This window comes from Ovis aries, chromosome 23 (genome assembly GCF_016772045.2).
Source record: "Ovis aries strain OAR_USU_Benz2616 breed Rambouillet chromosome 23, ARS-UI_Ramb_v3.0, whole genome shotgun sequence".
NCBI classification, from domain to species: domain Eukaryota; kingdom Metazoa; phylum Chordata; class Mammalia; order Artiodactyla; family Bovidae; genus Ovis; species Ovis aries.
In genome coordinates, this window is record NC_056076.1 from 43,289,322 (window position 1) to 43,315,282 (window position 25,961).

The following is a 25,961-nucleotide window of genomic DNA, read 5'->3' on the forward strand; positions in this document are numbered from 1 at the left end:
CTTATGTTTCCCTCCACAAGTGTATCTCCTGTTTCCCCTAATGACCCCAAAATCCACAGGCCCTTTAGGGAAGTTGTTGGCACATTACAGCCCAGAGTCCACACGTGGTTTTTTGTCTGCCTGCCACTGGTGAGGACAACTTCAGTCATTATCGTGTCTGTATTTAAAATCCAGGGCGTGGGTCAGACTGAAGAAAACCTAACCAAAATCAAACCTCTAAAATCCTGTTGTTTTTGTGATCAGTTTAATGAAGAAAAGTATTTTCTTGGCCTTGTTTTTTTCCTCTTTAGGAAGAGGAATTCTATATAACAACAATTCTAATGAGGATGTTCTCTGGATGAACTTAAACATTCACTGAGGTTTGAGAATCAAGAAAGTCAGTCTTAGGACAGAGGAAGTTCCAGTCATGCTTAACTTCCTCCCTCGTGTCCTCCTAATTTGCCGTCAACAATACTTACAGAGCATTTAGAGCCGCCTGACAGCTGCTGCCTCTGGCACCTGAACTCCGGGGCTCAGCCCTTATGATGACACAGGCCTTGTCACCAAACCACGCCCAGAGAGCTCTGCGAACTCCGCGGAGCCTCGCAACCCTGCACGCTGACTCCCCCTCACCATCCACTGCCCTCCACTCACAGGGCAGGTGCCCACTCAGACCTCTGGAGGATGGACCCCAGAGGGTTTCCCGGGAAATCCCCTCCCTAGTCAATCCCCAGGGGGCTTATCTCCACCTGCCCTTGGGTGGTGGATTGATAAGTTTGTATCTTTAGGAAGGAGTTTCCCTATCTGAATGGGTTGCCAGGTGAACCCCCAAAAGATACAATGGTCAAAGGCCTAGACACGTGAGGACTGGGGTCTCTTTTGGGGCTAAAGAATCTCCCACTCCTGTGCACAAAGACCCACCTGTGACAGCCACAGGCTGTGTGGGGGCGTGGAGGCCTCAGCAGCTGGATAAAGGGCCATTTACTGCTGTTGGAGCTGGGGGCTGGTCCCCTCCCCATCCCTGGGGTGGAGACCACATGCAGAGCCAGATAGGGCCAGGGTAGATGTGTGGGGAAAGAGGTTTGGACCCTCACTCCTGACAGTCCAGGGTCGCATCCCTGGGCTTTTGCCATCTCTCGACTTGGAGAAAAGCCTGAGTTTCTACTTACCTGGCTCACTGCCACAGCTTGATGCTGGTGTGGGTGCCCTGTTTCTGCTCTGGCTACAACAGACTTCTAGTTGGCAATGAGGTCATTGCAGAAAAGGAAGGAAAAGGCCTGGGCCACCTGGCTTTACATTTTTAAAAACCACATTGCCACATCTGTCCACCTGTGTCCCCAGTGGCATTGTTCACAGTTGCCAAGAGAGGGGAGCCACCCCAATGTCCATTGACAACCGATGGATGAATGGAATGTGGTCCATCCACATGGTCAGGATGGTATTCAGCCTAAGAAGGAAGGGGATCCTGCCACCTGCCACCAGGTGGATGAACATTCTGCTCAGTGAATCCAGCGGACACAAAAGGAGCAACACCAAGTGACAGAGCAGTCAAGCTCATGGACACAGAAGTAGGCCCCGGGGCCTCAGAGAGGGATGAGGGGTTATTGTTTGAAGAGTATGCTGCTGCTGCTGCTAAGTCGCTTCAGTCGTGTGCGGACCCCATAAACGGCAGCCCACCAGGCTCCCCCATCCCTGGGATTCTCCAGGCAAGAACACTGAAGTGGGTTGCCATTGCCTTCTCCGTTGTGAAAGTGAAGTCACTCAGTCGTGTCTGACTCTTCGTGACCCCATGGACTAGCCTACCAGGCTTCTCTGTCCATGGGATTTTCCAGGCAAGAGTACTGGAGTGGGTTGCCATTGCCTTCTCCGTTGAAGGGTATGGGTCAACTCTATTTCAATAGAATTGTTTTATTAAAAAAGAGTAAAGTGTATGGAGATTCCATTGTGCAAGATGAAACATGCAGATCTATTGCATGAGCATAGATGTACTTAACAGTATATAACTAAATATACAGTATTTAAATATACAACATATCAGTAAATATACTTAACAGTACTGAATGGTACACTTAAAATGGTTTAGATGGTAAATTCTGTGTTATGTGTTTTACCACAATTAAAATATTTTAAAATTACTTTTAAAATATGATGCCTACTGGTCTTACTGTTCTTTTTGCAGCATTATTTATGTATTTTATATCTTTACATCATTTTGTATTGAGGCATAGTTTGCATACAATAAATTCCACCGCTCTGGTGTGTTCAGTTTTTGAGTGTTGACTATTCCAGTCTTTGACTATAAGTATCATGTTAGTTGTAAGGTTTTGTTTCTTTTCTTTTAGTTCAGGTGTAATTCACATACAATAAAAGTCTCAGTTTTAAAATTTACAGTTCAGTCAAAGTTGCTCAGTCATGTCCGACTCTTTGCAACCCCATGGACTATACAGTCCATGGAATTCTCCAAGCCAGAATACTGAAGTGGGTAGCCTTTCCCTTCTCTAGGGGATCTTCCCAACCCAAGGATCGAACTCAGGTCTCCCACATTGCAGGCAGATTCTTTACCAGCTAAGCCATAAGGGAATTTCAGGTATTCACCAGGCTGTATTACCATCTCTACTGTCTAATTCAGAACATTCATGACCCCAGAAAGAAACCCCTGAACCATTAGCCATCACTCCCCACCCCTCTTCTCCCAGCCCCGGCAACTACAGATCTATTTTTTTCTCTATGGCCTTGACAGTTCTGGACATTTCTGGCTTCCTTCACTTCGAACAATGTGTTCAAGGTTGGTTCATCTTCCAACAGTTGTCCGTCCTTTATTCTGTAGCTGCAAACAGGTCCATTGTATGGATATAGCACATTCTGTTTATCCATTCGTCAGCTGATGGATATTTTTATTACATTTCCACTTTTTGTGATTTTGGGTAACACTGCAAAAATAATCATATACAGATTTCTGTGTGAATATATGTTTTTGACTTTTTTTGGGGGGTGGGGGGAGTGTATATCTAGGAATGGGATTACTGGAGCACAGGGTAACTCTGTCTAACTTTGTGAGAAACTTGCCGGTCTGTTTCCATAGCAGCTGCACCATGATACATCCCCCAGCCAAGTATGAGGCTTCTGATTTCTTCACATTCTTGTCAACCTCTGTTATTTTCTGTTGATTTTTTGGTTTTCTGTTTTTGATACTTTAGCCATGTCAGTGGAGTTGAATTGGCCCCTCTGTTGTTGTTTCTGTTCTTTTAAGAATCCTCCATAATTAAGTCTGTATATTTACACAGAAGCAACTGAAGAGCATTCTGAACTACTTTTTTAAAATAACTGACCAGTTAATATTTGAATTAGTAATTCATACATGTGGTTTAAGTTAAAAGGTACAAAATTCACATTGTGCCAAAAAGCTAATAGATAAAAATTAAATTTCCTTTCTGCCTCTGTCTCTCATGTCCCCAGTGAGGCAAAAGCTGCTAATAGTTTTAGAGCAACTTATGATAGGTTTTGTGTGACCCACCCTGGAGGTGCTGATGGGGGCCCATGTATGAGTGTGAGTGTGTGTGTGTGTGTGTCACAGGTGCAAAGCACTATTATGAATGATTCCTTGCTCCTTCTAAGAATCCACCTAAGGCATTACAAGCCACGCCTAAGAACACTTGACAGGTCTGATTTAGGTCTGTCCTCCCCCATCACCTAATAGAAGTGATTGGATGACTGAGTTTTAAATTTACGCAGAAGTGATAAGCTTTTTTCTTTGTCTTTTTGGCAATATTTATTGACCAGTTCATGGGATCTATATGCCAAATGGGCTTCCCAGGTGGCGCTAGTGGTAAGAACCCACCTGCCAATGCAGGAGACGCAGGTTCGATTCCTGGGTCAGGAGGATGCCCTGGGGAAGGAATCCACTCCAGTATTCTTGCCTGGGAAATACCATGGACAGAGAGGCCTGACCGACTACAATCCATGGGGTTGCAAAGAGTTGGACAAGATGGAAGTGACTTAGCATGTACACACTCAGGCCAAATGAGTTTCAAAATTGCAAATTTTATAAGAAAAAGGTGTGGGGGCTCAGGACGCTAATAATTTGGATACAGTTTCTTTAAAAGCAAAAAATAAAAATAAAACACTGCATGTTGTATGTCTGCTGAATGCAGTCTGCAGACAGCTGTGTTCCTGCTGCCCTTCTTCTTTATCTTTGTCAGGAGGTTTAACATCATCTGCTCACATGGAGATCCCACTCTCGCAGGCTGGCTTCAGTGATAAAGAGGAAGGTGGCATCCTGGGTACTCCCATAACGACGCAGAGCAGGTTCAGACCCATTAACACAATTTGGCTTTTTATGAAAGCCGCCCTCTTTCTGAATTTTTGACCACTAAATCAAGACACATTGTTTAATGAGTGCTTGCATGCATGTATGCTAAGTTGCTTCAGTCGTGTTCAGTTTCTTTGCAACGCTATGGACTGTAGTCCACCAGGTTCCTCTGTCCATGGGATTCTCCAGACAAGAACACTGGAGTGGGTTGCCATGCCCTCCTCCAGGGGATCTTCCCGACCCAGGGATCCAATCTGCCTCTCTTATGTCTCCTGCATTGGCAGGGGATTCTTTACCACTAGAGCCACCTGGGAAGCCCAATGAGTGCTTAGGAATTCACAAAGTGAGATCTGCAAACACGGACTCCATTGACTGCTCTAATGTATCAATAAATCTTCCTGAACAGTCAAAACAGTCCTTTCACACTAATCCTTTCTGTCTGGCCCATGCTGCAAGCAGACTTGGGCTGCCCGACCTTGGAAAGACATATGCTTAGTTCAGTGCTGTTTATACACAAGAACAAAGGGAAAGGGCTCAATATTCGTCAAGGGGAAATGTTGAATACAACGTGTTATCTACGTGCTCTGATATGTATGCAGCGTTAAGAGTCTGAAGTCGATCAGTGTGCATTAGATATGACTGAGGTGTGAAGCACAACACTGCATTTAATACGTGTAATACAGTACCATCTGTGTAAACAGACCACATGCAGTGACACTCATAGAAGTGATCCCATGGCAGGACTCAGGTAAGTGAGGAGGCGGGCAGAACTGGTGACAGTGGTCTGGGAAGACCTCACCTTGTCTGTAAGGTTTTAATATAAACACCTCACAACGACAAGGTGTTTGTGTTTTACTTACAGAGTTAAAGTTTCGCTGAGACCTTTGTGGGAAGCTTCCAGCACCAGTTTGTGTACACGTGTTATGGCGGTGCTGGCCCCGCTCTGCTCTGCCCTTCTGCCCACTTGGGAAAGACCAGGAATTAGCCCCAAAACACAGCCTTCTCTGGGCCCTTTCTCTGCAGAGAAGTCAGCAGAAAAACACATCACTTTTGTTCCTACATTTGGGAGAAAAGGAAACATCCACACCCAGGAATGACACAACCACAGGGATAGGAGAGTACGGTGGGTGGGGGGCGGGGCAGGCCCGGGGGTAGGGGGTAGATGAATCCTGGTCCCCAAAGAGGGGCTTCTCGGCCCGTGGACCCCTCAGAGGGCCTGGGTATAGGCGTTTCTGAGGAGACGCTGCAGTTTCCATTGATACTATATTTAAGGGTCTGGAGCCCCCAAAGGCTGAGAACCACTGCTCCAAGGTCTCAGTGAGCGTCATGGGCATGAGTTGTAAGTCAACCCCGGGGTCTTCACACTGGCTACACAGACTCCATGAGATCGCAAAGTCCAGTCTGGAAGAGGAGGACTTTTGCTCCTAGTCCAGTTGGGGAGACAGTTGTCTCAACTGAGGGCTGTTGCACAACCTCCTGCCCCTGTGGCCTTACATACAGCCTGTCCTGCTTTCTCCCAGTCAGGCACCGGGCAGACGGGATGGCACCCGGGGCCAGCTCCACCCCTCCTGGCTGTGGTTCTTCTGTGTGCAGAATTCCCACTACACAGAGAAGCCTGCCCGGCTCCAGGACCTGCCTTCCTTGGCTGCCACTGGACTGTAGGTGTGAGTGGGGTGAGGCCCTGTCCATGGCACTGCTGTGCAGATTCTTCCCAACGTGGCTTCCCAGTGGGCACTCCCTGACCCTGGCTCCTCCAGATCCCCCCACACCCCCCATGTCCTGGTGTGCCTCTGCCCTTCCTAAAACAGCACAGAACAGCCCCCACCACACACAGCTCCCCACCCTCACCCGGCCCCAGCTCCAAAGTCCCTTCCAGGACACTTTAAGGTAGAATTCGCACATTTGCCCCCTTTGAAATAGGCCTTCAGGTGTTGCTGCTGCCATAGCATCTTGTTCACTCATTCGCTCACTAACAAGCCTTCACCCTCGAGGCCCTGGGAGTGAGTCAGTGAGCTACTCACTGGTTGGTTCCATGTACGAGTCTCCTGTGAACTTGACCCTCACTACTCCAGCCTGGGCCTGACACACCTGGACTCAGGCATGGAGGCCGTGTATATGCACAAGGCAACAGTGGCCTGGGGAGCTTAATTGTAGACTGAACATCAGGTGCAGTTGGGAGTCATTTCTTTCGGAGAGGAAACATCACTGTTATGTGTAATAATGTTCTGGTTTCTTCAGAGATGCAAGTTGAAGCATTTGGGGTTCAAATAAACATACAGATAAAAAAACAAGCAATTATGTCAAAATATTGAATCCAGGCACTATGTATAAAGATGCTCATGGCATGTTCTTTCTAAACATCTTTATATTTTAAATTTTTTGCAATAAAACTTATTTTAGAGGCAAGTTGAATTGAACTGATTGGACCCACTGTCTCATTATCAAGCTGCGTGTCCAGGCTGCTCTGACAGAGTGCTGGACACCAGTGGTTTATTATGAACAACAGAGTTTTATTGCCCAAGGTTCTGGAGGCTGGAAGCCCCAGATCTGGACCAGCAGGGCCCAGTTCTGGTGACACCACCTCCTGGTTCATGGCAGACAGTCCCTTCCCTGTGTCCTCAGGAGGCAGAAGGGGTGAGGGAGCTCTCTTATAAGGACAGTAACCCCATCCATGGGGTAACTGGCCTCATAACCCCAGCACCCACCCCCCACCCAGGCCCACCTTCTAAAGCTAGCACACTGGCCATTAGGAGGTCAGTACATGAGTTGTGAGGGGTATACAACATTCAGGCAACTGGCAGGGGGGCGAGATCCAGATGGGGCTCTGGGCCCGAACCCTCGACGCCTGCCACCACTGGAACCCCGCAGGTCCGGGGGATACCAGGACTCTGGAAAGAGATTGCTTTTGGCCCCGCACTTCCCTCGGTGACATCATGAGCCTCGGGGCAGGACGGAGGAGGAAGAGGAGTAGGAACTCAGGCAGCAGGGCCAGCTGTGCAGGTCACGTGAGTCCGGACCGAGGCAGAGGTCAGGCCACAGAGGTCAGGCCACAGCGCTCTGGGAGCCGGCTCCGCGCGGCTGGGCCTGCGCGCCGACGGGGGCCAGTCACCCCGAGTGCAGGCGGCGCTGGACAGTGTCAGCCGGGTTTCTCCTTCCGAAGGATCAGGGCCAACTGCCCCAACCCCTAACCCGCTCTAGAGAGTCGGCTTCGCAATTCAGAGAGGGAACAGCTGACAGCCCGGCCCCTCTGAGGTCTGACCCCTTCCGGCAGAGCATCCCTTCCCACGTCCGGTGTCCCACATCCTGGGCCGCACCCGCCCCTCCACTGCAGAGGCTGCGCTGCCGGCGTGGCAATGTCCCCACTGACCCATCCGACAGGCCAACCGGCGACCCTCGATGGCACGGGGAATGGCTGGGCTCCGGGTTGTCGGCGGAATGGTTGTCTGGTGCAAAGCTCCGCAGCCCAAGGGGCGTGGACCTGGGCGGGGCGAGCGGTGGCGCTTTAACAGGCCCGAGCGCCAGGAGGCCGGCCGGGCGGGGACTGACCGGACCGAGCGATGGAGACCGCCCGGGACTGCGCCGGAGCCCTGCTCAGGCGAGTGCCGCGCTGGTTTGCGCCCCCGGCGCCTCGCATCCCCCTGGCGCTCCCGCCGCCTCGGGGCCCCTCGTCTCCTCGCCCCCCGGGGCCCCCTACGCCCCGTGCCCCTCTGCTTCCCGCGTCCCTCTGCGCGGCCCTGCGCCCCCAGCCCGCGCGCGTCCCCTCCCGAGTCTCCGACCGCCCCCAGCGCCAGGTGCGGCCCCCAGGTGCGCGGGCTCCGGGAACAGGTGAACGCGGTGAGTGCCCGAGCCGCATCTCTTGCCGCCGCGGGAGCAGACGAAGCGGGACCCAGGAGACCCCCGGCGCGCGGGGGGCCAGGCTGCTCCGGGTCCCCGACCGTGGCGGGAGCTAGGGCTAGACGAGGGGCTCCGGTGGGACGCTGGACGGCTTCGGAGTGGCCAGTTCACTCCTCAAGGCCACGCGGGCTCCGGCACTACCTGATGGCGCTGGCTGAGCTCTCGGGTTTGTACCGCGAAGTTTGGGGGAAAGTAGTGGCGCTGCAGCCAGGGCCGGGGCAGGGGATGCGGGACAGTGGTAGAGGTGCCGGCGGACTGCGGGGCCTCCTCACCCGCCTCCCACTCCCGGTGACCGAGGCCCCGCATCACTTTTCCTTCTTGGGTTCGTCTTAACGTCCAAAAACCCAACCCACTCCTCCTCTGTAAAATCCTGATGATCCTGGTGGCAGTGACTGTAGATTTAAGGGAGGGAAATGGCAACCCACTCCAGTGTTCTTGCCTGAAGAATCCCAGGGACGGGGCAGCCTGGTGGGCTGCCGTCTCTGGGGTCGCACAGAGTCGGACACGACTGAAGCGACTTAGCAGCAGCAGCAGCAGCAGCAGCAGCAGCAGCAGCAGCAGCATGCTTCTCTGAAGATCGTCAAAAGGCGAGAAGCCCTTGAATGCTTTTTTTTTTTTAATTTATTTTTAAATTGAAGGATAATTGCTTTACAGAATTTTGCTGTTTTGTGTCAAATATCAACATGAATCAGCCATAGGTGTACATATAAATGCAGGTTTTCCCAGGTGACTGGGGTGGAGGGATTGGGTGGGTGAGGCGGTAGTGTGATCTGTGAGCTTCTGAACCTGGGTCTTTAAAGGGGGCTTCCTGCCATACCCAGGGTTAGAGAGCTGCCACAATGGAAGGGGAGCTGTCTGGCTGGGGCTGTCTCTTTAAAACTGGGACCCCAGGAAGGTGAGAGACAGATTTTTTCATGCCTCTTCACTCATGTGGCTTAGACCTAAAGGAAGGGCCCTGGTTTTTTCCCTGGTTTCTTCCTCTTCCTCCAACTCCACTCACAACCCTCCCCCACCCCCAATCCCACTCCTGGGGTAACAAAAGCTGACGGCTTGGAGTGCATCCTCCAAGCGTTTCTCCCTAGGAGCTCTCTCACGTCCTCTGGGCACTGAGCTGGTGAGCCAAGTTGTAAGGATGACAGGAGGATCAGTTCCTGGCTGGTGTGGACTGAACAGGAGGACAAGGCAAGACCTGCAAGATTAAGGCTGCCCTTGCCCTTGCACCTGACCCTACAGTGTCAATCCCAAACCCTCTGTGTGAGGAGGAAGGACTTGCTTCTGAAGTCTTGCTTCTGCAGTTACTGTGCAGATGATCTCATCCGGAAGGACTGATCTGCTTAGCCAGCCCTGAGTGCGGGGCTCTGGGCGGAGGACCACCCTGGGGACACACTGTCACCAGGTCCTGCTTGCATGCTGAGCTGCTCCATTCATGGGACCCCACCTGCTTCTGCCCACCTGTAACACTTGCTGAAAGGAAAACTTTCTCTGCCTTCCTTAAAGCTATATCCAGGCTGCATGAGACCCCCTGGCAGGCAAGGTGACTGCTGGACTTCTGTCGCCTCTCAGTGGTCCTGGTAGAGTTTTCCTAACTCTGTCTTTTGTTAGTAAGTACCTGCATGTTGCCAAGGCAGGAACCTAATGTCTTTTTTTAACATCAGATGCAGGTAAGCAATGATCTTAACCCAGTTATTAGTTTGTCCATTGTCTGTGATCAGGAGGCCTTGGTGGTAATGGAAGCAGCCCAAGGTCTCCTGGCTCGGCTCCAGATGCCCAGGATGTCCATCCCCACAGTGTATGTTGTCGCAGACACAGCCTGCTCTGACTTTGTGTCCTGGCAGCGATAACACACGCACTGAGATAGTTACAGAGCTCATCTCCATCACACTTTGTGCAGAGTAGCTGTTTGGTACTCTTTCCTTGAACAAATAACTCTAGGTTTTGAATAGCTGCCATTTGGGACAAATTTGACCAGTCTTGTAGGAGACCTAAGGGAGGAATTGACTTTTCTATGGTTACTGATGCTTACTCCTTTGTGGTCTAAACTCTTGTGTTAATAACATTCAAAGTGTACAGAGACTTCACGGCCATGTGCTGGATGTGTTTTCTAGCCAAGCATTTTTTCCCCAGAGTAGGGGCAGGGGCAGGGCTCAAGGCATAGTAGGAATGGCCACAGTCCCGCCAGGGAGCTCCCAGTGGGGCCCCATGTCCCATATGTTGCTTGTCACTGGCCAGGCATTGCTGGAGGGCAGGAAGCCTCTTTGGGGCCAATACTGCTCTGCTTCCTGCCACAGTGAGACCCCTCACCCCCAAAAACTGTCCCTCACCTGCTGTCCCTGCAGCTCTTGGAGGCCCCGCCAGGCCTGATGGATGCTTTCCAAGGCCTGTCCCTTCTCTGCCATCCCACAGCTGGGGTCGCACTTTCCTTCCAGCACCGTCCTGTCACCTGACTGTGAGCACAGGATCTGTCTGAGCTTTATCACTTCTCATGGACCCTTCTTGTCCACACGACAACCTGTTCCTGGGCCCCCTGCTCTCCCCCAGCACTTCTAGAATAAACACCAGTTCAGAGGGCAGCCTAGAAAGGCACCATCTTATGACCTGGAGGCCCAGCTTTGTAGTGGAGTTCACATCCATAGTCAGCCAGTGCCTGTTGCTCTATTTCCCACTTGTGTGTGTTAAGGTCTCCTCAGTCCCTCCTGGAAAAGGTAGACCTCCCTGTCCCTTCAGTTCTGGGACCTGTGCCCTTCCACAGTTTTCAAGAACCTTCCATGAAATCTGACTTCTCTTATCTTGATTTCCCTGAAACAATATTATTTCCTTGAAGAACCTGTTTCCTTGTTTTCCTGTGTCCTGAGCCTTTCCCCTTCCTGTTTCATGTGATCACCTGCACCTTCCTGGGGGTTAGAGGGTGGCCAACATGATGTGTCATCAGAAGCTGGATTCTAAGACTTCTCAGTGCTTCTGGGACAACGTCGCTGTAGGAGGTTGGGGGAGGGGGCGGGGCTGTTTGATGGCCAGTGACACAAATGATCCCACCAAGAGGACCAGACTGAGTTGGATTAATGTGTTGCTTTGTTCATGTGGCTGGTTGAGCCCACTATCCACTTAGCTGGGGCAGAGTAAGCACCTGGTGTTGGTTGAGCCTGTTAGGTGTACCTAAGCCTTTTCTCAACACTGACCCAGTTCTTAGTTGGGAAACGTAAGGATTAAGGACAGCAATAACTGGGTGTCCTCCTTTATCACAACTGGCGATCTCAGAGCAGTGAGGAGGGAGGCCAGCGCTTATCTGGTCAGTAGTTAGAAGACAATGAGGGCTTTGTGATGGCGGAGCAAGGTCAGTGGATCACTGGTGCTAACAGAGGTGCAAGCGTCTGCAGAGATGAGATTTGGGCCCTGACTAACTAGGTCAGAGCTGTCCGGCCCACAGCGCACACTGATCCCCCAGGGCCAGGTTCTAAGACATGAACTTTGTCCTGTTATTTCTCTGGTTGAGCCTGAGCCTTTCGGTTCTCAGGAACAAAGGAATGGGTCTGGAGGGAGGGAGGCTCTTGCTGGCAGGCCCTGGGCTCTTCTGCACTAGAGGAGGGTTTCACCAGGGGGCGGGAGGGTGGGAAGGGCATTCCCCCCACCCCAACCCTGGCGACCCTTCCCTCTGCCCTGAGGACCACCCCCCACACTCGGCTGTGATGTGAGCTTATGTCCTGATCAGGCAGTGAACCTGTTTCTTTCTTCGCTCCTTACAGCAACCTCGTTCTCCACCAGGTTGAGAACAGAGCTGGATTCCAGCTGTAAAGCATCATGTGGATTACTCTCATTGCCCTGTGTACCGGGTTCCCCAGGAGGGAGGGCACCAAGCAACTTCCCTGCAGCATCACCCTGGCAGACGTGGGCCCCTGGTTGTCGAGTTGTGTAACTGAGGAGCCTGTGTAATTCCCCGGAACTGGGGCAGAGGTCCGGAAGCCATGTGCGAGGCCCTCCACTGGGTTGGCTCACGCCTGGACTCCCTCACTGGGCTGGCCTTGATCTGGAGGAGAGCTGCATAGGGACCAGAGACCAGGCCCAGTCCCCTTGCAGCTGTTGCGCTGGACACAGGCTGGGTGGTGACCCTGGAGAGAAGCCAGGGTTGTCCTCCTGGCAGGCAGCTCTCCCTCACCAGCTCCAGTTGATGTTTATTGCTTAAGATGAAGTTCAGAAAGATTCTTTATTAACTGGATGACCTTGAGAAATCACTCTGAGCCTTGACTTTCTTACCTGAGAAATGAGGTAATACTTTCCTTGTAAGGTTATAATGAAATTAGTTGATATATTTTAAAAGCCAACATGCTGCTGGCCATGGCAGGTGCTTAGATGCCTTCAGTCACAAGGCACAAGCCTGACGCCGGCCAAATAAGCTTCAGACCAAATCCTAGACTGCTGGCAGTCTAGGTAAAGAGGCTGTGGCACGGGTTCCGTCATGTCAGGGGAGGGTAGGGGCTTCCCACACAGCACTAGGCATTTCTAAGATGCCGGTGGGGTGTCCGAGGATTCAGCTCAGTCTCGACCCCATCTACCCAGAGACAGTGTCTGATCCCACAGGGTATGGGCTCAGCCCCACCTGACTGCCCCCTGCCTGCACTGTAGATGCCAGTCACAAGTCCAGATTGTCACCTTTGTCTGTAAGGAAAGTCTAGTCTAGCTAGAGATACAAAATATAGATAGATAAATGGCTGACATATGTAGAGGTCTCTATGAAAGTGTTCTTTGCTCAGTCATGTTCCACTTAGTGTGACTCCATGGAGTGTAGTACGCCAGGCTTCTCTGTCCATGGAATTTTCCAGACAAGAATACTGGCTGGGTAGCCATTTCTTCCTTAGCTTTACTGTACAAATCTATAACTGTGTGTGTGCCTGATTCTTTAAGTCTGTTCAGCTGCTCCATGGCCTCAAGAAATCATTTACTTAGGCTTTTCAACTCTAAAGCCAACGTTTGCAGAATATTATCCTTATTTCTCCTTTGAGTTTGGTACCTTCACCTCTCCTTCTCAGCTACTGCGAGGGCTTTGAATGTTCTGGTAAAACAGGTGTGATGATACTTTGTTTGTTAATTTTACATATTTGTTTGTTTCTTGGGTATCAGGTACACAATATTTAATCATCCCCAACTACTGACTCCTTTCTTTAGGTGCAAATATTAACCTTGTCTTATTTCCATGTACTTTAAACCTCTCTTTAAAGACTCTTCTTTAAACTAACCTCAGTTGGCTTTCACTTGACCCTTCCTTTCCAGGCCCCTGGCGTTTATGGGGTTGCAGACAAAGAAAGTGCTGTTCACACCCCTCATGCATCCCGCTCGCCCCTTCCGTGTCTCCAACCATGACCGGAGCAGCCGCCGAGGGGTGATGGCCAGTAGCCTGCAGGAGCTCCTCAGCAAGGTACCCCCATCAGCCATGAGGGCCCCCAACTCACAGGGTCTCGGGGACAAATCAGTGCAAGACAGGGAGCTTGGGGGAGCCTGCTGGGGTTAAAGGGAACATTTCTGTGTTCCTGTCCCATACAGGACTTAGGTACAGAGATGAGAGCCCTCAAAATAGCCATTAATTGGGAATTCGTTGGTGGTCCAGTGGGTAGGACTCTGAACTTTCGCTGCTGTGGGCCAGGGTTTGATTCCTGGTCAGGAAACTAAGATCCCACAAGCCCTGTGGTATGGTCAAAAGGAAAAAGAAAAGAAAAATAAATTTTAAAAAATAAGGAAACAACCATCATTTGATAATGTGACTTTAGTTTCTTGACAAGGGAGAATATAGGAGGCACAACTTTAGAAATCTAGTTTTGGTTATAGAGGCCAGGGACCAATTGTTCTTAATCTAAAACAGTGTCCTCAATCACCAAATAAGGAAGAATCATAGACTTTCACCAGAGACAGGACCTGAGCATCCAACACGCTGTCTCTGAAGTGACAGAGACACGGCTCTCTAAGCATCATGGACACAGGGTCGTTCTTTTTATTTGTCCAAATAAGCAAGACACTTTAGAAACTGAATATTGTCCACTGTAATTCCTTACCTAACGATGTTGAAACCTCTGAAGAAGTTAGGTCCATTCAACTTTTCAACTTCTCTTTTCCAAGTAAAGCCTGAGTTATAGACACCAGGCAAGGTACATCTTTACATTTAGATCCTTAAAATCAGCTAACACTTCGGGGACCATGACTTAATGGATGCTACTGATGGGTCCAAACAGAGTCACTTCACCTGGTGACACTGGTGTGTTCTGTCTGACCTAGACCCTGGATGCGCTGGTGGTCGCCAGCCAACTGGTCACGTTGGTGCTGGAGGAGGATGGCACTGTGGTGGACACAGAGGAGTTCTTCCAGACCCTGGGGGACAACACACACCTCATGGTCCTGGAGCAGGGGCAGAAATGGACACCGGTAAGTGTGTTATCTGGGCGGCCGCTGGGTAGGCTGCTCACCTGGGTAAGTGTGGTCCCCACTTGGGTTGACCAGCTTGCTTTCTGAATACTTCCTCTGCGTTCACCCGGTAACTGGATCTGCTGCCTTCCAGGGATGCTTCTATGTGTTTCTAGGAAATGTGGCATCTTTGCAAACCTGGACTGTGTGATTTAGACCCAGTAATTCTGAGGGTCGGGCTTTGGCCAGTGAGGAGCTAAAGACCCTGTTAGGGCATGGACCTCAGGAGGCAGTGAGATGACACAGCCGGTGAAATTAGGGAGGTATGTGAGGGTGTAAACACAGTGAGTTAGACAAGCAAAGAAGTGGCATAAAGGGTTTTATTTCTGAGAAAACTATAGATTATAAATCTTGAAAAACATTCCCACCATAAAACACCTAAACATGTAAAGCATAATATTCAAACATCTTTTTGTATGCCTAACTGACCTTCCCTGGTGGCTCAGATGGTGAAGAAACTGCCTGCAATGTGGGAGACCTGTTTTTGATCTGTGAGTCAGGAAGATCCCCTGGAAAAGGGAATGGGACAGAGATTATTCACTGATGCTCATGACCTAGCTGGTTCCTCCCTCCAGCCCCCATGACCCATATCCTCATCCCCAGAACCCAGGAATTTGTCACTTTACATAGCAAAGGGGAGTTGGCGGGTGTGATTGACTTAAGGATTTTCACAGGGGTGATGACCCTGGATTACCTGATTGGGTGGTCATCACAGGTCCTTGTAAGAGGGACATAGGAGGGCCAGTGAGGGCTGAAGCAGGGAGCAGTGACAGGAGGATGGGCCATGGGCTGAAGGACACGGGTGGCTCTGGAGCCAGGACAGGAAGCCCCACCAGGACAGCCCATAGTTCATTCAGCATTCCCGACCCCCACAACTGTCAGAGCATCAGTCTATATCCTCACTCAGCTTGTGGCCATTGGTCCTAGAAGCCCCAGGACACTAATGCAGAGGGGAAGGGTCTTTTCTGTCTGTTCTGTGAGATGCTTTTCTACTTAGTGGGGGAGTCAGTTGCCACAAGCCCCCATGTGGTGGGCACCGCAGTGGGCACTGAGCTGCAAGTCAGGGTGGTGACAGGAGGCAGTGGACAAGAGTGGCACCAAAGTGACGGTTCTTGGGGGCGGGATGTTTCTCCATCTGGTAACAGTCTGGTTTATGTGAGTCTTACACGGGATCCTACGTGTCTGGACCGCCTTTCTTCTTGAGGTCAGAGGTCCTGCCCCACTTGCAGGAGTTTCTCAGCGAGGCCGCTTGGATTTGATTTAGACAGAACTTCCCAGAAGTATCCACCAGGGGTCTCCCTTCTCAGTCCAAAGCTTTGATGCCAGTCAATCCCCCTGAGGCATCTTGGGGGTGGGGGGGGGGGATGATGAAACTCTTCCCCCTAACCACCCACCCCACCTCACCCCCCTGTTGCCATGGTTAGATTCCGAGTTTGGGGAGACATCTTGATTCTGACTCAAGGATGCTGGCAGAGTGAGATCAAAACTTTCATGCTTCAGAGAGGAGCTGTGTCCAGAACCCCTTGCCTTGAGTCAATTTTTAATAATGTTTCCTAAACAATAGATGCACCTCCTCCAAGGCAGCAGGACCTCATGTGTGTTAGTTCCTGGGCTGGGACCATCATGTGTCCAAGTTGTGGGGTGGGAAGAGAAGAGAGGCGCCAGCAAGAAGGGTTTAGGTGCTATTTAGGGGAGTTTGCAGTTTAACTTCAAATTTATACTAGACTTTTGTCAGTGAATTTAACACTCAGAGCCCCAACTACTCTCGTGTCTCAAGGTTTATGAAAGTCGTTCCTCTATTTGAATCCTGTGCACTGCAGGACCGTGTGTGCAGCAAACCCACCAGAGGTGTGCCTGGGACATGGCCCTGGGACAGTTTTCTCCTGTTTTTTCTCAAAGCTTCTGCAGGAAGACCATGTGAAAATGCTGTTTATAAACCTGGGATTTCAGAGGTCTCTGGCTTCTCCTAACCCCAAGGGTCTCAAGCGGACTGAGAGTGAGTCTGCTAAGTGTCCCCAAGATGTCAGCCTTCTTCCAGGGGAGAAACTAGAAATCAGGGAACAGCCCTCACACCAGCCCTGGTTGGCCATAGGATTCTGGCATTTTCCGTGGCCACCTCTCATATGGTGGAATAGTATGCCTGCTGTCATGGGCCCATCCACATCACCAGGCAGCCGCAGTGGCCTTGGAGGACCAGGGTGAGTGCGTGTCCACCACAGATCACTGGCACAACTGTCCACTGAGCCCTGGACCCTGAGGCCACACCACACTCACCCCCAGTCCCTGAAGAGAGCTGCTGGAGGAGGTCACTTCTTATGAGTTTGGACCCCGTGGCCACAAAAGCACCCTGATTGGCTGAAAACATTCCTCAAATAGTTAGCAGCTTATTCACGCTCAGATTTTAAGCAGACAGGTAAACCCAGCACTGCAGGCCCTGCAGGTGGCAGCTGGGATGCACTGCAGCTTCTGCCCTCCCCACCCTTAGGCTGGCAGCCACACCCCAGCCCGCTGGCCACCTCAGAGACGGGGTATCGCGAAAGTCACCTTCGACTTGTACAAGCTGAGCCCCAAGGATGTCATTGGCTGCCTCAATGTGAAGGCCACCATGTACGAGATGTATTCCGTGTCCTATGACATCCACTGCACCGGGTTCAAGGCCATGCTCAGGTAACGCACCCGGGAAGGCAGGGTCTGGACACAGCTACTGCCCTTCCTCAGCCCCTTGAACCCTGGCCCAACTCGCACTCGTGTTGTCGTAAAAACTTGTTACACCACAAACTTATTCAGAAAACTGAAACTTGAGCCAAAATACATAGTTTTCTCCAAAGACCGTTAAGTCCAAAATGGAACAAAAACCCTGTATAAGAAATAGAAGAACCAAATTCCTTTTAAAAACTAGGGTCATGCATTTAAAACCTTATTTCTCAGCAATGAGGGCTAAATCCAGACCCAAGGAAATTCTGACCTGGTTGTGCTGTGCGTGCTAAGTCATTTCAGTCGTGTCTGAATCTTTGTGACCCCATGGACTGTAGCCCACCAGTTTCCTCTGTCCATGGGATTCTCCAACCAAGAATACTGGAGTGGGTTACCATGCCCTTCTCCAGGGGATCTTCCCAATCCAGAGACCAAACCCAGTTCTCACGCATTGCAGGCCAATTCTTTACTGCCTGAGCCACCAGGGAAGCCCAAGAATGCTGGAGTGGATAGCCTGTTCCTTCTCCAGGGCATCTTCCCGATCCAGAGATTGAACCCAAGCCTCCTGTGGCTCCTACACTGCAGGCAGATTCTTTACTGCTGAGATCAGGGATGCTCCTGGTTGTGCAGAGTAGCCCCCAAACCTCGATGAGGACTCGTACACATGGTTCTGTTACCACCGATTCCCTCTCTTGCAGGAGCCTGCTGCGGTTCCTGTCTCACGCTGCCCAGGTGACTGGCCAGTGTCTTGTCCACATGGGTACCTACATGCTCCGAGTGCTGGCTGAAACGGAGGAGCAGGCGGTGCCTGGCTCGCGCCCTCGGAGAGGGATCAAGAGTGGATAGGGGGCACAACTCGGAGGTCAGCCAGCCTTGACCCAGCCGGTCCCTCTCGGGGATGAATTTAGAAAATGCTGTGTTCCCACCAGTATCACCTGCTCAGGAAAGAAAAGGGGCCTGAGCGACTATCAGGGACTGGGCGGGGGTCCCTGGGGTGGTGGTACTTGCGGTGGGGGCTAGGATGGCAGGATCCAGGAGCTGCACAGTGCCTTCCGCTCCACAATAAACCCATCAGGAAAGCTGCTATGATACACATACTTCTTCCTCCTGTCTCTTTCATCTCAGGAAGTTTCACAGACGCTGAATCAACCAGAAATTCTCCCCTAACAAAGGCAATCGCTCTTAAGTCTCTATCAGGAGCCGGTGCCGCGGGAACAGGAGGGTCAGACATTACTGGGGGTTTAACCGGGCTCCTAATGAGCCCAGAGACCGGAAAGCTTGCGGGCCTCAGTCTTCGGAGGAGAATAGGCTGCCCTGCCAGCCTTTCCTGAACACAAAGCTGCTGGAAATGAGTCCTGATCAGGGTAGGCGGGGGCCCAGGCTCCATCACGTGGTTTGGGAGGGGCTAGTGCGGCTCCCGGAAGAAATGGGGTTGGGGGGTGCTGCTGGACCAAGGGACCCGCACGTGCCAGGTGCCTTCATTCTGCGGTTTTCCTCCTGAGAACCGCTGGCGCGGAGGCCTGGCCCCCTCCTGTCTGAAGGCTCAGGACAGTGGGAGACCCACAGCTCGTTCCAGAAGCTCAGACCCGCTCGCAGTCATACCCCTGGGCCCGGACTCGTGCCCCGCTCCCATCCTCCCATCGCATCCCAGAGCCCCTCCGTCCCCTGCTCCCCGCCCACCGGACCTGACTCCCACCCTTTCTCCACTTGACACGCGGAGCAGCCGGGCCGGCAGCCAGGACCTCAGGCCGGGGTGGGGCGGGGTGGGGCGGGATGGGGCGGGGGGGGCGGGGCGGTGTCGATGTGGGGAGGAGCAGAGGTAAAGGAATGGCCGCCGTATTCCTGGAAGCACAGCCTCTTTTTTCAAACTCAGCAAAAACAAAAAACAAAAAACGCAGGCATTTCAGGGTCTCGTCCTTCTAGCTGATAGGGGAGACGCCACCCCGCCCGCGGGCTCGCTGCGCGCTTCCCTTACAAGGAGCGCGGCTGAAAGCCCTTCCCCGAGGTCCGGGGCGGACGAAAGGGGCGTCCCCAGGCCTCCTGGGGCGAGACGGCGCCCGGCTCCCAGCACCTCCGCCAGGGGCCGCTGCTGCCTCCGCGGGTGAGACGGCGTCACTTCCCGGGGATTCGGCCTCCAGGAAAGGGACGGCCTCACTTCCAAAAAAGGAATTTTCACTCAGCGCCCGGTGCCTTGACTCAGCCGCCGCCTGACTCAGCGCCCTTTCCTCTCCACGTCCAGGGCTCCCGGGCTGTTCTAGGAGAGGTGTGTGGGGGGGGGGGGGGGGGGCGCGTGCTCTCCCCTCAACCCACCCCACCCCAGCGCCCAGACCGGCCTCAGGGCTGCAGAGGTGGAGGGGGCCGGACACCACGTCGCCCTGAGCGGTCCTCTCGAAACATTTGCAGCATCCTCAGGACAGTCGCGGGAGGGCCGAGTCCCAGCTGTCCGGCTGTCACCACCTGCCGTGGCATTCCTTGGGCTGCTGCTGCCCGCCAGGCCTGGCCAGGATGCAGATGGCCGCATAAAAATAGTCAGGGGCCTCGAGGTACCACTTCGCCGGCTGTTCTATTGAGCCGAAGCCAGATGAGAGGGTGGGGAGGGCGGCCTGGGGCGGCTGCATCAGAAGTGGGCGGTGGGAGTGGGGTGTTCACCTGATAGGAAAGCCTTGTGACCTCTAGCCCTCCGGGGAAGGAGCATCTCACCGGATGGTTCTCCTGTTCATCACTTCCCAATCAATCCCACTGCACCTGAAACGGGTCATGTCAGCAGAGCTGCGGGTGCTGGCCCACCACCAGGGTCAGGAAGTCAGGGTCCAGGCAGCGGTTGCCAGTCAGTGAAGCCAGGGGAAGATGTTCGACCTGCAGCGGTTGTACCTGAGGCAACACACCTGGGAACTAGGAAAGGGTAGGCTTCATGTTCAGTATTCTAATCCTAGTAAAATGAACTTAAAAAATAAAAGAAACTGGAGTCAAATGTGTGGCTCAGGACGGGTTACTTGACTTCCTCACCTGTGCAAGAGTGGATGCACCTGCCTGGACAGGATGGTGGGTGAACTTGTCAGCCCCTCCCAGGACTGGGACAATGGGCACATACCTCTGTCTCTCCTTGGAGTGGATGAGTGGCCCAGGGAGCAGGTGTCTGGGGTGGGGGTGGGGGGCACACACACATTTAGCAGGGAAGGGCCACAGTGTGGGGTGAGCTGCTGGGGTGGGTGGAGAGGGATGCTTTCTGAATCTGGGGCCAGCGGGCCTGTGGGCGCGGCTGCCACTGCATTCCTGAGGACAGCTGGGACAGCTGAGGGGGGAGGGGGGAGCCTTCTGGACTGTGTCTAGCTTTCCAAATAGAAGGGTTTTCCTGTTGGGGAAGAAGTAATAAGAATTCACATGGCTTTGCGTTGGTACACACCTTCTCTCAGGCGCCCTCCCGGCAAACTGGTCAGCAGAGAAAGCTGTCCACCCCTGAGCAGTGGAGGAGGAAAGGCAGGCCAGACCCCTCCCTACATGCCCTCTGTGCCCACCACCCCTGCAGAGAGGGGTCAGGATTAGCCGCAAACCAGCCTGAGTGGTGGGAAAGGAATTCTGACAAATATCTGGTGCATCAGAATCTGTTGTGACATGGTTATGACTCTTTTCAAAGCACCTCCTGAATTTATATTTAACTCAGAAAATCGGTGGTGGAAACCTCTTTGCTTAGGGAGATGTTATTCAATTCTTCATTTCCCATCATAATATTCTGGGTCCCCTCTTTCAGAAAAGGAAAGTTCCTTGAGGCTGTGAAATATGTGTGTCTTTTCTGCTTTCACTTATTACTACTCATGTGCTGAGTATGACTACAGGCAGGAAGTCTAGTCTCCAACCTGAGGAGTTTACAACCCAACCCAGGAGGTGAGCCTTGGCAGCTTGGTGGGCACTTCGTGGGCACGTGGCAGTCACAGTTGCTGAGACATGGAGGAGGGGCAGATGAGAGCTGGCTCTGACACTCCTGCTGGAGGAGGGGGAGGGGGGTGAATCATATCCAACTGGAATCTGGGACCAGAACAAGGGCCCATCAGAACAGCCCACCTGCAGTGGGGATGATTCAGAGTAACTTAATCCAATCTGCTGGCTTAAGCAGCACAAAACCAATGATTCTCATTTGTGCTTTTAGTTGTGAAAGTGCAACACAGCTTTAAATATCTTTCCTGACAGCTTCACACCACACAGCAACCCAGTGGGTGATAAGAAGGGCTGGAAGGGAAGACAGTCAGGTCTAAAGGATCCAGAGATGTGCAGGGGAGGAGCAGGCAGGCTGCAAGCTCGGGGGTGGGGGTGAGGAGGTGGCCTGAGGGTCTCTTATAGGCAGGAGGATGGGGGTCCCCAAGGTGGACAGCGTTTGTTGTCAGGGGTCCAAGGCCTGAGCAGAAGACACAGCACAGAGAGGTGGTGGCCGAGGACGGCAGGAAACAAGTGGTGGCTTCATAGGGAGGGGCTCAGCCAGACTCAAGAAGCCTAAAGACTCAGGCTGGGACCCACAACAGCATTCAAACAACAGAGAAATGGTTTCATGACTGGGCCCAAAGGTCAGGGAAGAGTAGGGACACACAAAATCGAGTCTTTTTCCACCAATGAGACCACAAAGCAAGGACAACTAATAAGTGGATGCGATTTCTGGCCTATAACATTTATCATAAAAAATGTACCCTGGTGTGAGTACAAATGCTCATGGGATTCATCACCCACAAAGCACTGGAAACTACTGGTTGACTTCTGAGTGTGCAGGTGGTGGGCGGGAGTGCTTGGGCATCCAAGGGAACCCCACCTCCCTGGTCCCTGGTGCAGAGGTCCAGGGCCTTTCCCCCAAGACTGCTTGTATCAGCAGCTCCTCTGCCCTCCAGACTAGAAGTCAAGGCCAGAGGCACCCAGCCTGGATGGCACCCACATCTTACCAGGACTGGCTGGTTGTGCCACGCAGCTGGCCCTGCCCATGCTGTCCTTGGGGACTCTGCTCTTCCTGTGCAGACAGGTCCCATTGAATCCTCCATTGGCTGTGTCTCCACAGGCCTATGCTCTCACATGTTCATGGACAGCTTTTTCCCATCATTTCTTCCTTAATATTAACATGAAAATATCTCCAAGTTGTTTAACAGTAAGCATGATGGTGCTTGCTATTTGCTCCCAACTCATGGCATTATTGTCATTGTTATTTTTTGTCTGCACAGATGTTCCTAAAACCTCATAAGGATTATAGGATTATACAGTTAATCGTTGTTCAGTTGCTCAGTCATGTCTGACTCTTTACGACCCCATGGGCTGCAGCAGGCCAGGCTTCCCTATACATCTAATAGCGTTCACAACATAGTAAAGACTGTTGAAGAAAAAAGGGAGTAAATCAATGAATCATCATTAATTACTCAAATAGTATCCCACCACCAGAGCAGGCAGTACCCAGCCCCTGACCTCAGCACTTTTGCGGCCAGCGAGTGGGTCTGAGGGCCAGGCAGGTCCTAGGGACAGTTCCCATGTAAACACACGGAGAATCTTCTCTGTGCTTCCCACCCTTCAGCATGGTGCTGTGTCTGCCCTTCTGTGCTTTCTTCCCTTTCCTCCTCCTTCCCTCCTTTTCCCTCCCCCAACTAAAAGGTGGAACTTACTGCTTGTTCTGTCAACTAGGTCAATATTTTATTTTGTATATTTTTTACTGGATAGGTCACTAGTTTATTACAAAAGGATGGAATTCAGGACAGTCAGATGGAAGAGATGTTTAGGCCAGGGCACAGGGAAGGGCCACCAGTTCACCAATCCAGAAGCTCTCCTGTTTTTAAATACAAGAGTATATATTAACATTTCTCCATCCCCCCCCCACACACACAAACAACTACCTTCCAAATCACGTGATCACTTAGATTGGTTTCTATTTTGCTTAAATGTAACCTGAAGTTTTTAGAGCCCAGCTGTCCCAACCAAGCAAGCAAGCCTGTCTCCTACATCCCTGGACAGAGAGGTACCAGCTCTCCGTCAAGTGCCTGCTCTGTGCCCAACGCCGGGAGAAGGCTTTCCACACCCCCACCACCTGCCCAGCGGCCCTACAAGGCTGCAGCTACAGCCATGTCCCCATGTGGGAGGGCCAAAATGAAGCCCACCTGCCGGACCACAGACTCACTGTGGTACTGACCTTTCTTAGTGGCGAGTTCTGTGCCCACAAGGAGAGAACACCAAAAAGTCACAGAAGAGGGGACAGAGAATAAAGTGAAGCCACCAGGGACCATCCTTGTGCAGGGGACACAGAAGAAAGGGTGGGGGTGATGGGCAGAGCTGGCAAGACAGCCCCCTACTCTGATGCCGTCCTGTGACTCCCAGGCCACCTCCACCTGGAGGGGCTCTGGCCCCCAGTGCTGGTGAAGGCCTCCCTCTGAGCGGGTAACACTGGGGCTAAGGAGAGATGATAGGAAATGTGTCCAAATGTTACTAACCAAGTAATAATGATTAGGGATTAGATGTTGTTTTTTGTTCCTTGTCAGTCTTTTACAGCTTTCCTGAAGCTTGTCTATTACTGCCTGTTTTTAAGAATGGTGCATATCACCTGAAATGCACCACTGTGGCCATGTTTAAGTGTTCAGTTCATGCACATTGTTGAGTACAGGTCTCCAGGACTTCTCATCTGGCAAAACTCATCTCTTAGTGTTTAATGGGAAAATGATACCAAGACAGTTTTAAAAATATTACCTGCCACAGCTAGGCCTGAAAGCTGCCGGGCCTCAGCCGATTTAAAAGCTCTGGTGAAGGTGCGTCTCCTCACCTCCCCGCGACAACCCTCACCCTCCAGAGCTGATCTCCCTGGGCGGCCCCTGGGCCCCCACCCCGCCCGGTACCTGTGTCCCCCCGACTCCTGGCTGATGGCCACTGCCTCTGCCCCAGCCCCGCACACCCTGCCCTGTGTGTGTGAGATAGGGGCCAGGGTGCAGGGGAACTCTGGACGCCTGGATGGAAGGTTCCCCCACCCCCTTGGGCCACAGAGAGAGAGAGACAAGCTTTGAGGTCACACAGCTTGTCAGGGGGGTCACTGGGAACCAGATCCTAAGGTCCTGTCACCCCCTTCAGAGCCCTTCCTTCTAGAAAAACTGAAGACTGTTACACTGTGCCAGAGGTCAGAGAAGATGGTCAGGTCATAGACGACCATGTCATGTCTCAAAAAATAACAAACACAGAGGTGTGGCTGGGGAAAGCCACTGGGTTAGTTACAGGTGAGACACTTTTCCTCTTTGCTACAGAACATGGCAACAATTCTGTTATCATCCAATCACATCTGTTATAAATTTGATTTACTAGACTCAGCTTTTACACCTGAATTTCTTCTTCATTGTGCACTTCCTAGATACATGGTCACTTCTTCCTGAAAAACAGATGACTCGTACAATCAGATTGCATTTTAGGTGAACTGTGTTTTGTCTGATGTAAGCTAGGATGGGAGTCGATCAGTCGTAGGATCGAGCTGGGAAGGATCTGGCCCAAGAACCATCCTGTCTGTCAAGCGTCATGTCACATATGTGACATGGTCCCATGTCATAAAACTTGTTAAAACCTGAGCTTTTAGCTGAAAATCAGGTCACAGGTGGCCATCAGCAGCCTGGCCCTGAGCCTGGCCTCTTCAAAGTCTTTCCCCAGGGACTCCTCAGCACATGGAAAGGATGGATCCCACCTCCCCTGTTACTGTGCATTTCAGACCCAGGAGGGGAGCAGTGAGACCTGTCCCAGGGCTGGGACAGTGGCCCTGGGTCCTCAGCCCACGTGGTGACTGGGTGAGAGGCTGAGGGTGGAAGGCGAGCAGACAGGAGGTAAGGACCCAGAACTCTGTCCAGATCCAGCCCTGGGCATCACCCCTCCCACTAGGGGCTCTCGGGGCTCACGCAACTGCTGGCACATGGGGACCTCAGGACTCACTCCCTGCCCCAAATTCCTGAACCTGCTTCAGGGCCCTTCCTCCTCCCACTGGTGACTGTGACATGGAATGTGGCCTAGGGCCAGCCGTGGGGGGGTTGCCCCCATCCCCACCACTGGTGATACAAACTCAGCAAAGCCAGCACTGCAGACAGGAAGATGCCTTCTCTTAATAACAGGCTCTATGTCTCCTGCATCCTTACTGGCAGCTGCTGGGTCTGTGGCCTGAGTGTGCCCTTGCTCTGGCCCGTCCACGTTAGGGGCGGCTTCAACCACAGTGGCAGCCTCTCAGTCCCACCTTGCCTGGTTGTCGTGCAGATTCCAGAAGTGCAGTGCCCAAGCTGCCAGCACTGAGCCCTGGTTACTCCCCTGTCCCCCTTGTGGTGCAGGTGGCAGGCTGACATGTGGGTCAGCAGGGAGTGTCCATCAGAAACTCCAGGAAATCAGCCTCTTCCCATTGAATCCATGTGACAGCAGTGTCCTCAAAGCCAGGCTGACACTTTCTCTCTGGCTCCGGTGAAAACCTCGAACTGAAATTCCACCCAAAGGACGAGCTTGACAAGGTAGTCATTTCAGCAAATCGCTGAAGCTGCTGACGTGGACACTTTCCTTTAAACCACGAAGGGGCTTGATTCACAGGGACTGAGTGACTAGAGCTGAGGAGAGATTCTTCTAGGGGTGATGGGCCCTTGCCTGCACCAGACTCTGCACCAGCTTTGATAAATGGAGC

The 25,961-nt window shown here is 52.2% G+C and overlaps 1 protein-coding gene and 1 long non-coding RNA gene across 5 annotated transcripts; both read left to right on the forward strand.

Moving 5' to 3' along the window:
- The first annotated feature begins 7,820 nt into the window (after positions 1 to 7,820).
- Positions 7,821 to 18,417, forward strand: CIDEA (cell death inducing DFFA like effector a). Of its 4 annotated transcripts, XM_042239293.2 has the most exons (6): positions 7,821 to 7,883; positions 13,445 to 13,589; positions 14,441 to 14,587; positions 16,526 to 16,622; positions 17,112 to 17,293; positions 18,019 to 18,130. In XM_042239293.2, exons 1-5 carry the CDS (start codon positions 7,846 to 7,848, stop codon positions 17,258 to 17,260), a joined length of 576 nt encoding a protein of 191 aa, XP_042095227.1. In that variant the 5' UTR covers positions 7,821 to 7,845; the 3' UTR covers positions 17,261 to 17,293; positions 18,019 to 18,130. The 4 variants fall into 4 exon arrangements, with proteins under 4 accessions (XP_042095227.1, XP_042095226.1, XP_004020560.2 ...); XM_042239292.1 differs by lacking the exon at positions 16,526 to 16,622 and having other exon boundaries at positions 7,821 to 8,122; positions 18,019 to 18,417; XM_004020511.5 differs by lacking the exon at positions 16,526 to 16,622 and having other exon boundaries at positions 18,019 to 18,417.
- Positions 18,418 to 19,434: 1,017 nt separating this feature from the next.
- On the forward strand, positions 19,435 to 20,291 carry LOC106990432 (uncharacterized). Its single transcript, XR_001436587.4, has 2 exons — positions 19,435 to 19,583; positions 19,724 to 20,291. It is a non-coding gene; the product is annotated as an uncharacterized LOC106990432 (long non-coding RNA).
- Positions 20,292 to 25,961: the final 5,670 nt, after the last annotated feature.

Excerpts from the sequence above, each read along its gene's own strand:
- CIDEA (XM_004020511.5), top strand. The coding sequence starts at position 7,846 with ATGGAGACCGCCCGGGACTGCGCCGGAGCCCTGCTCAG. Across the intron at positions 13,590-14,440 it reads TGCAGGAGCTCCTCAGCAAG|ACCCTGGATGCGCTGGTGGT; the intron begins GTACCCCCATCA and ends TGTCTGACCTAG. Across the intron at positions 14,588-17,111 it reads AGGGGCAGAAATGGACACCG|GCTGGCAGCCACACCCCAGC; the intron begins GTAAGTGTGTTA and ends CCCCACCCTTAG.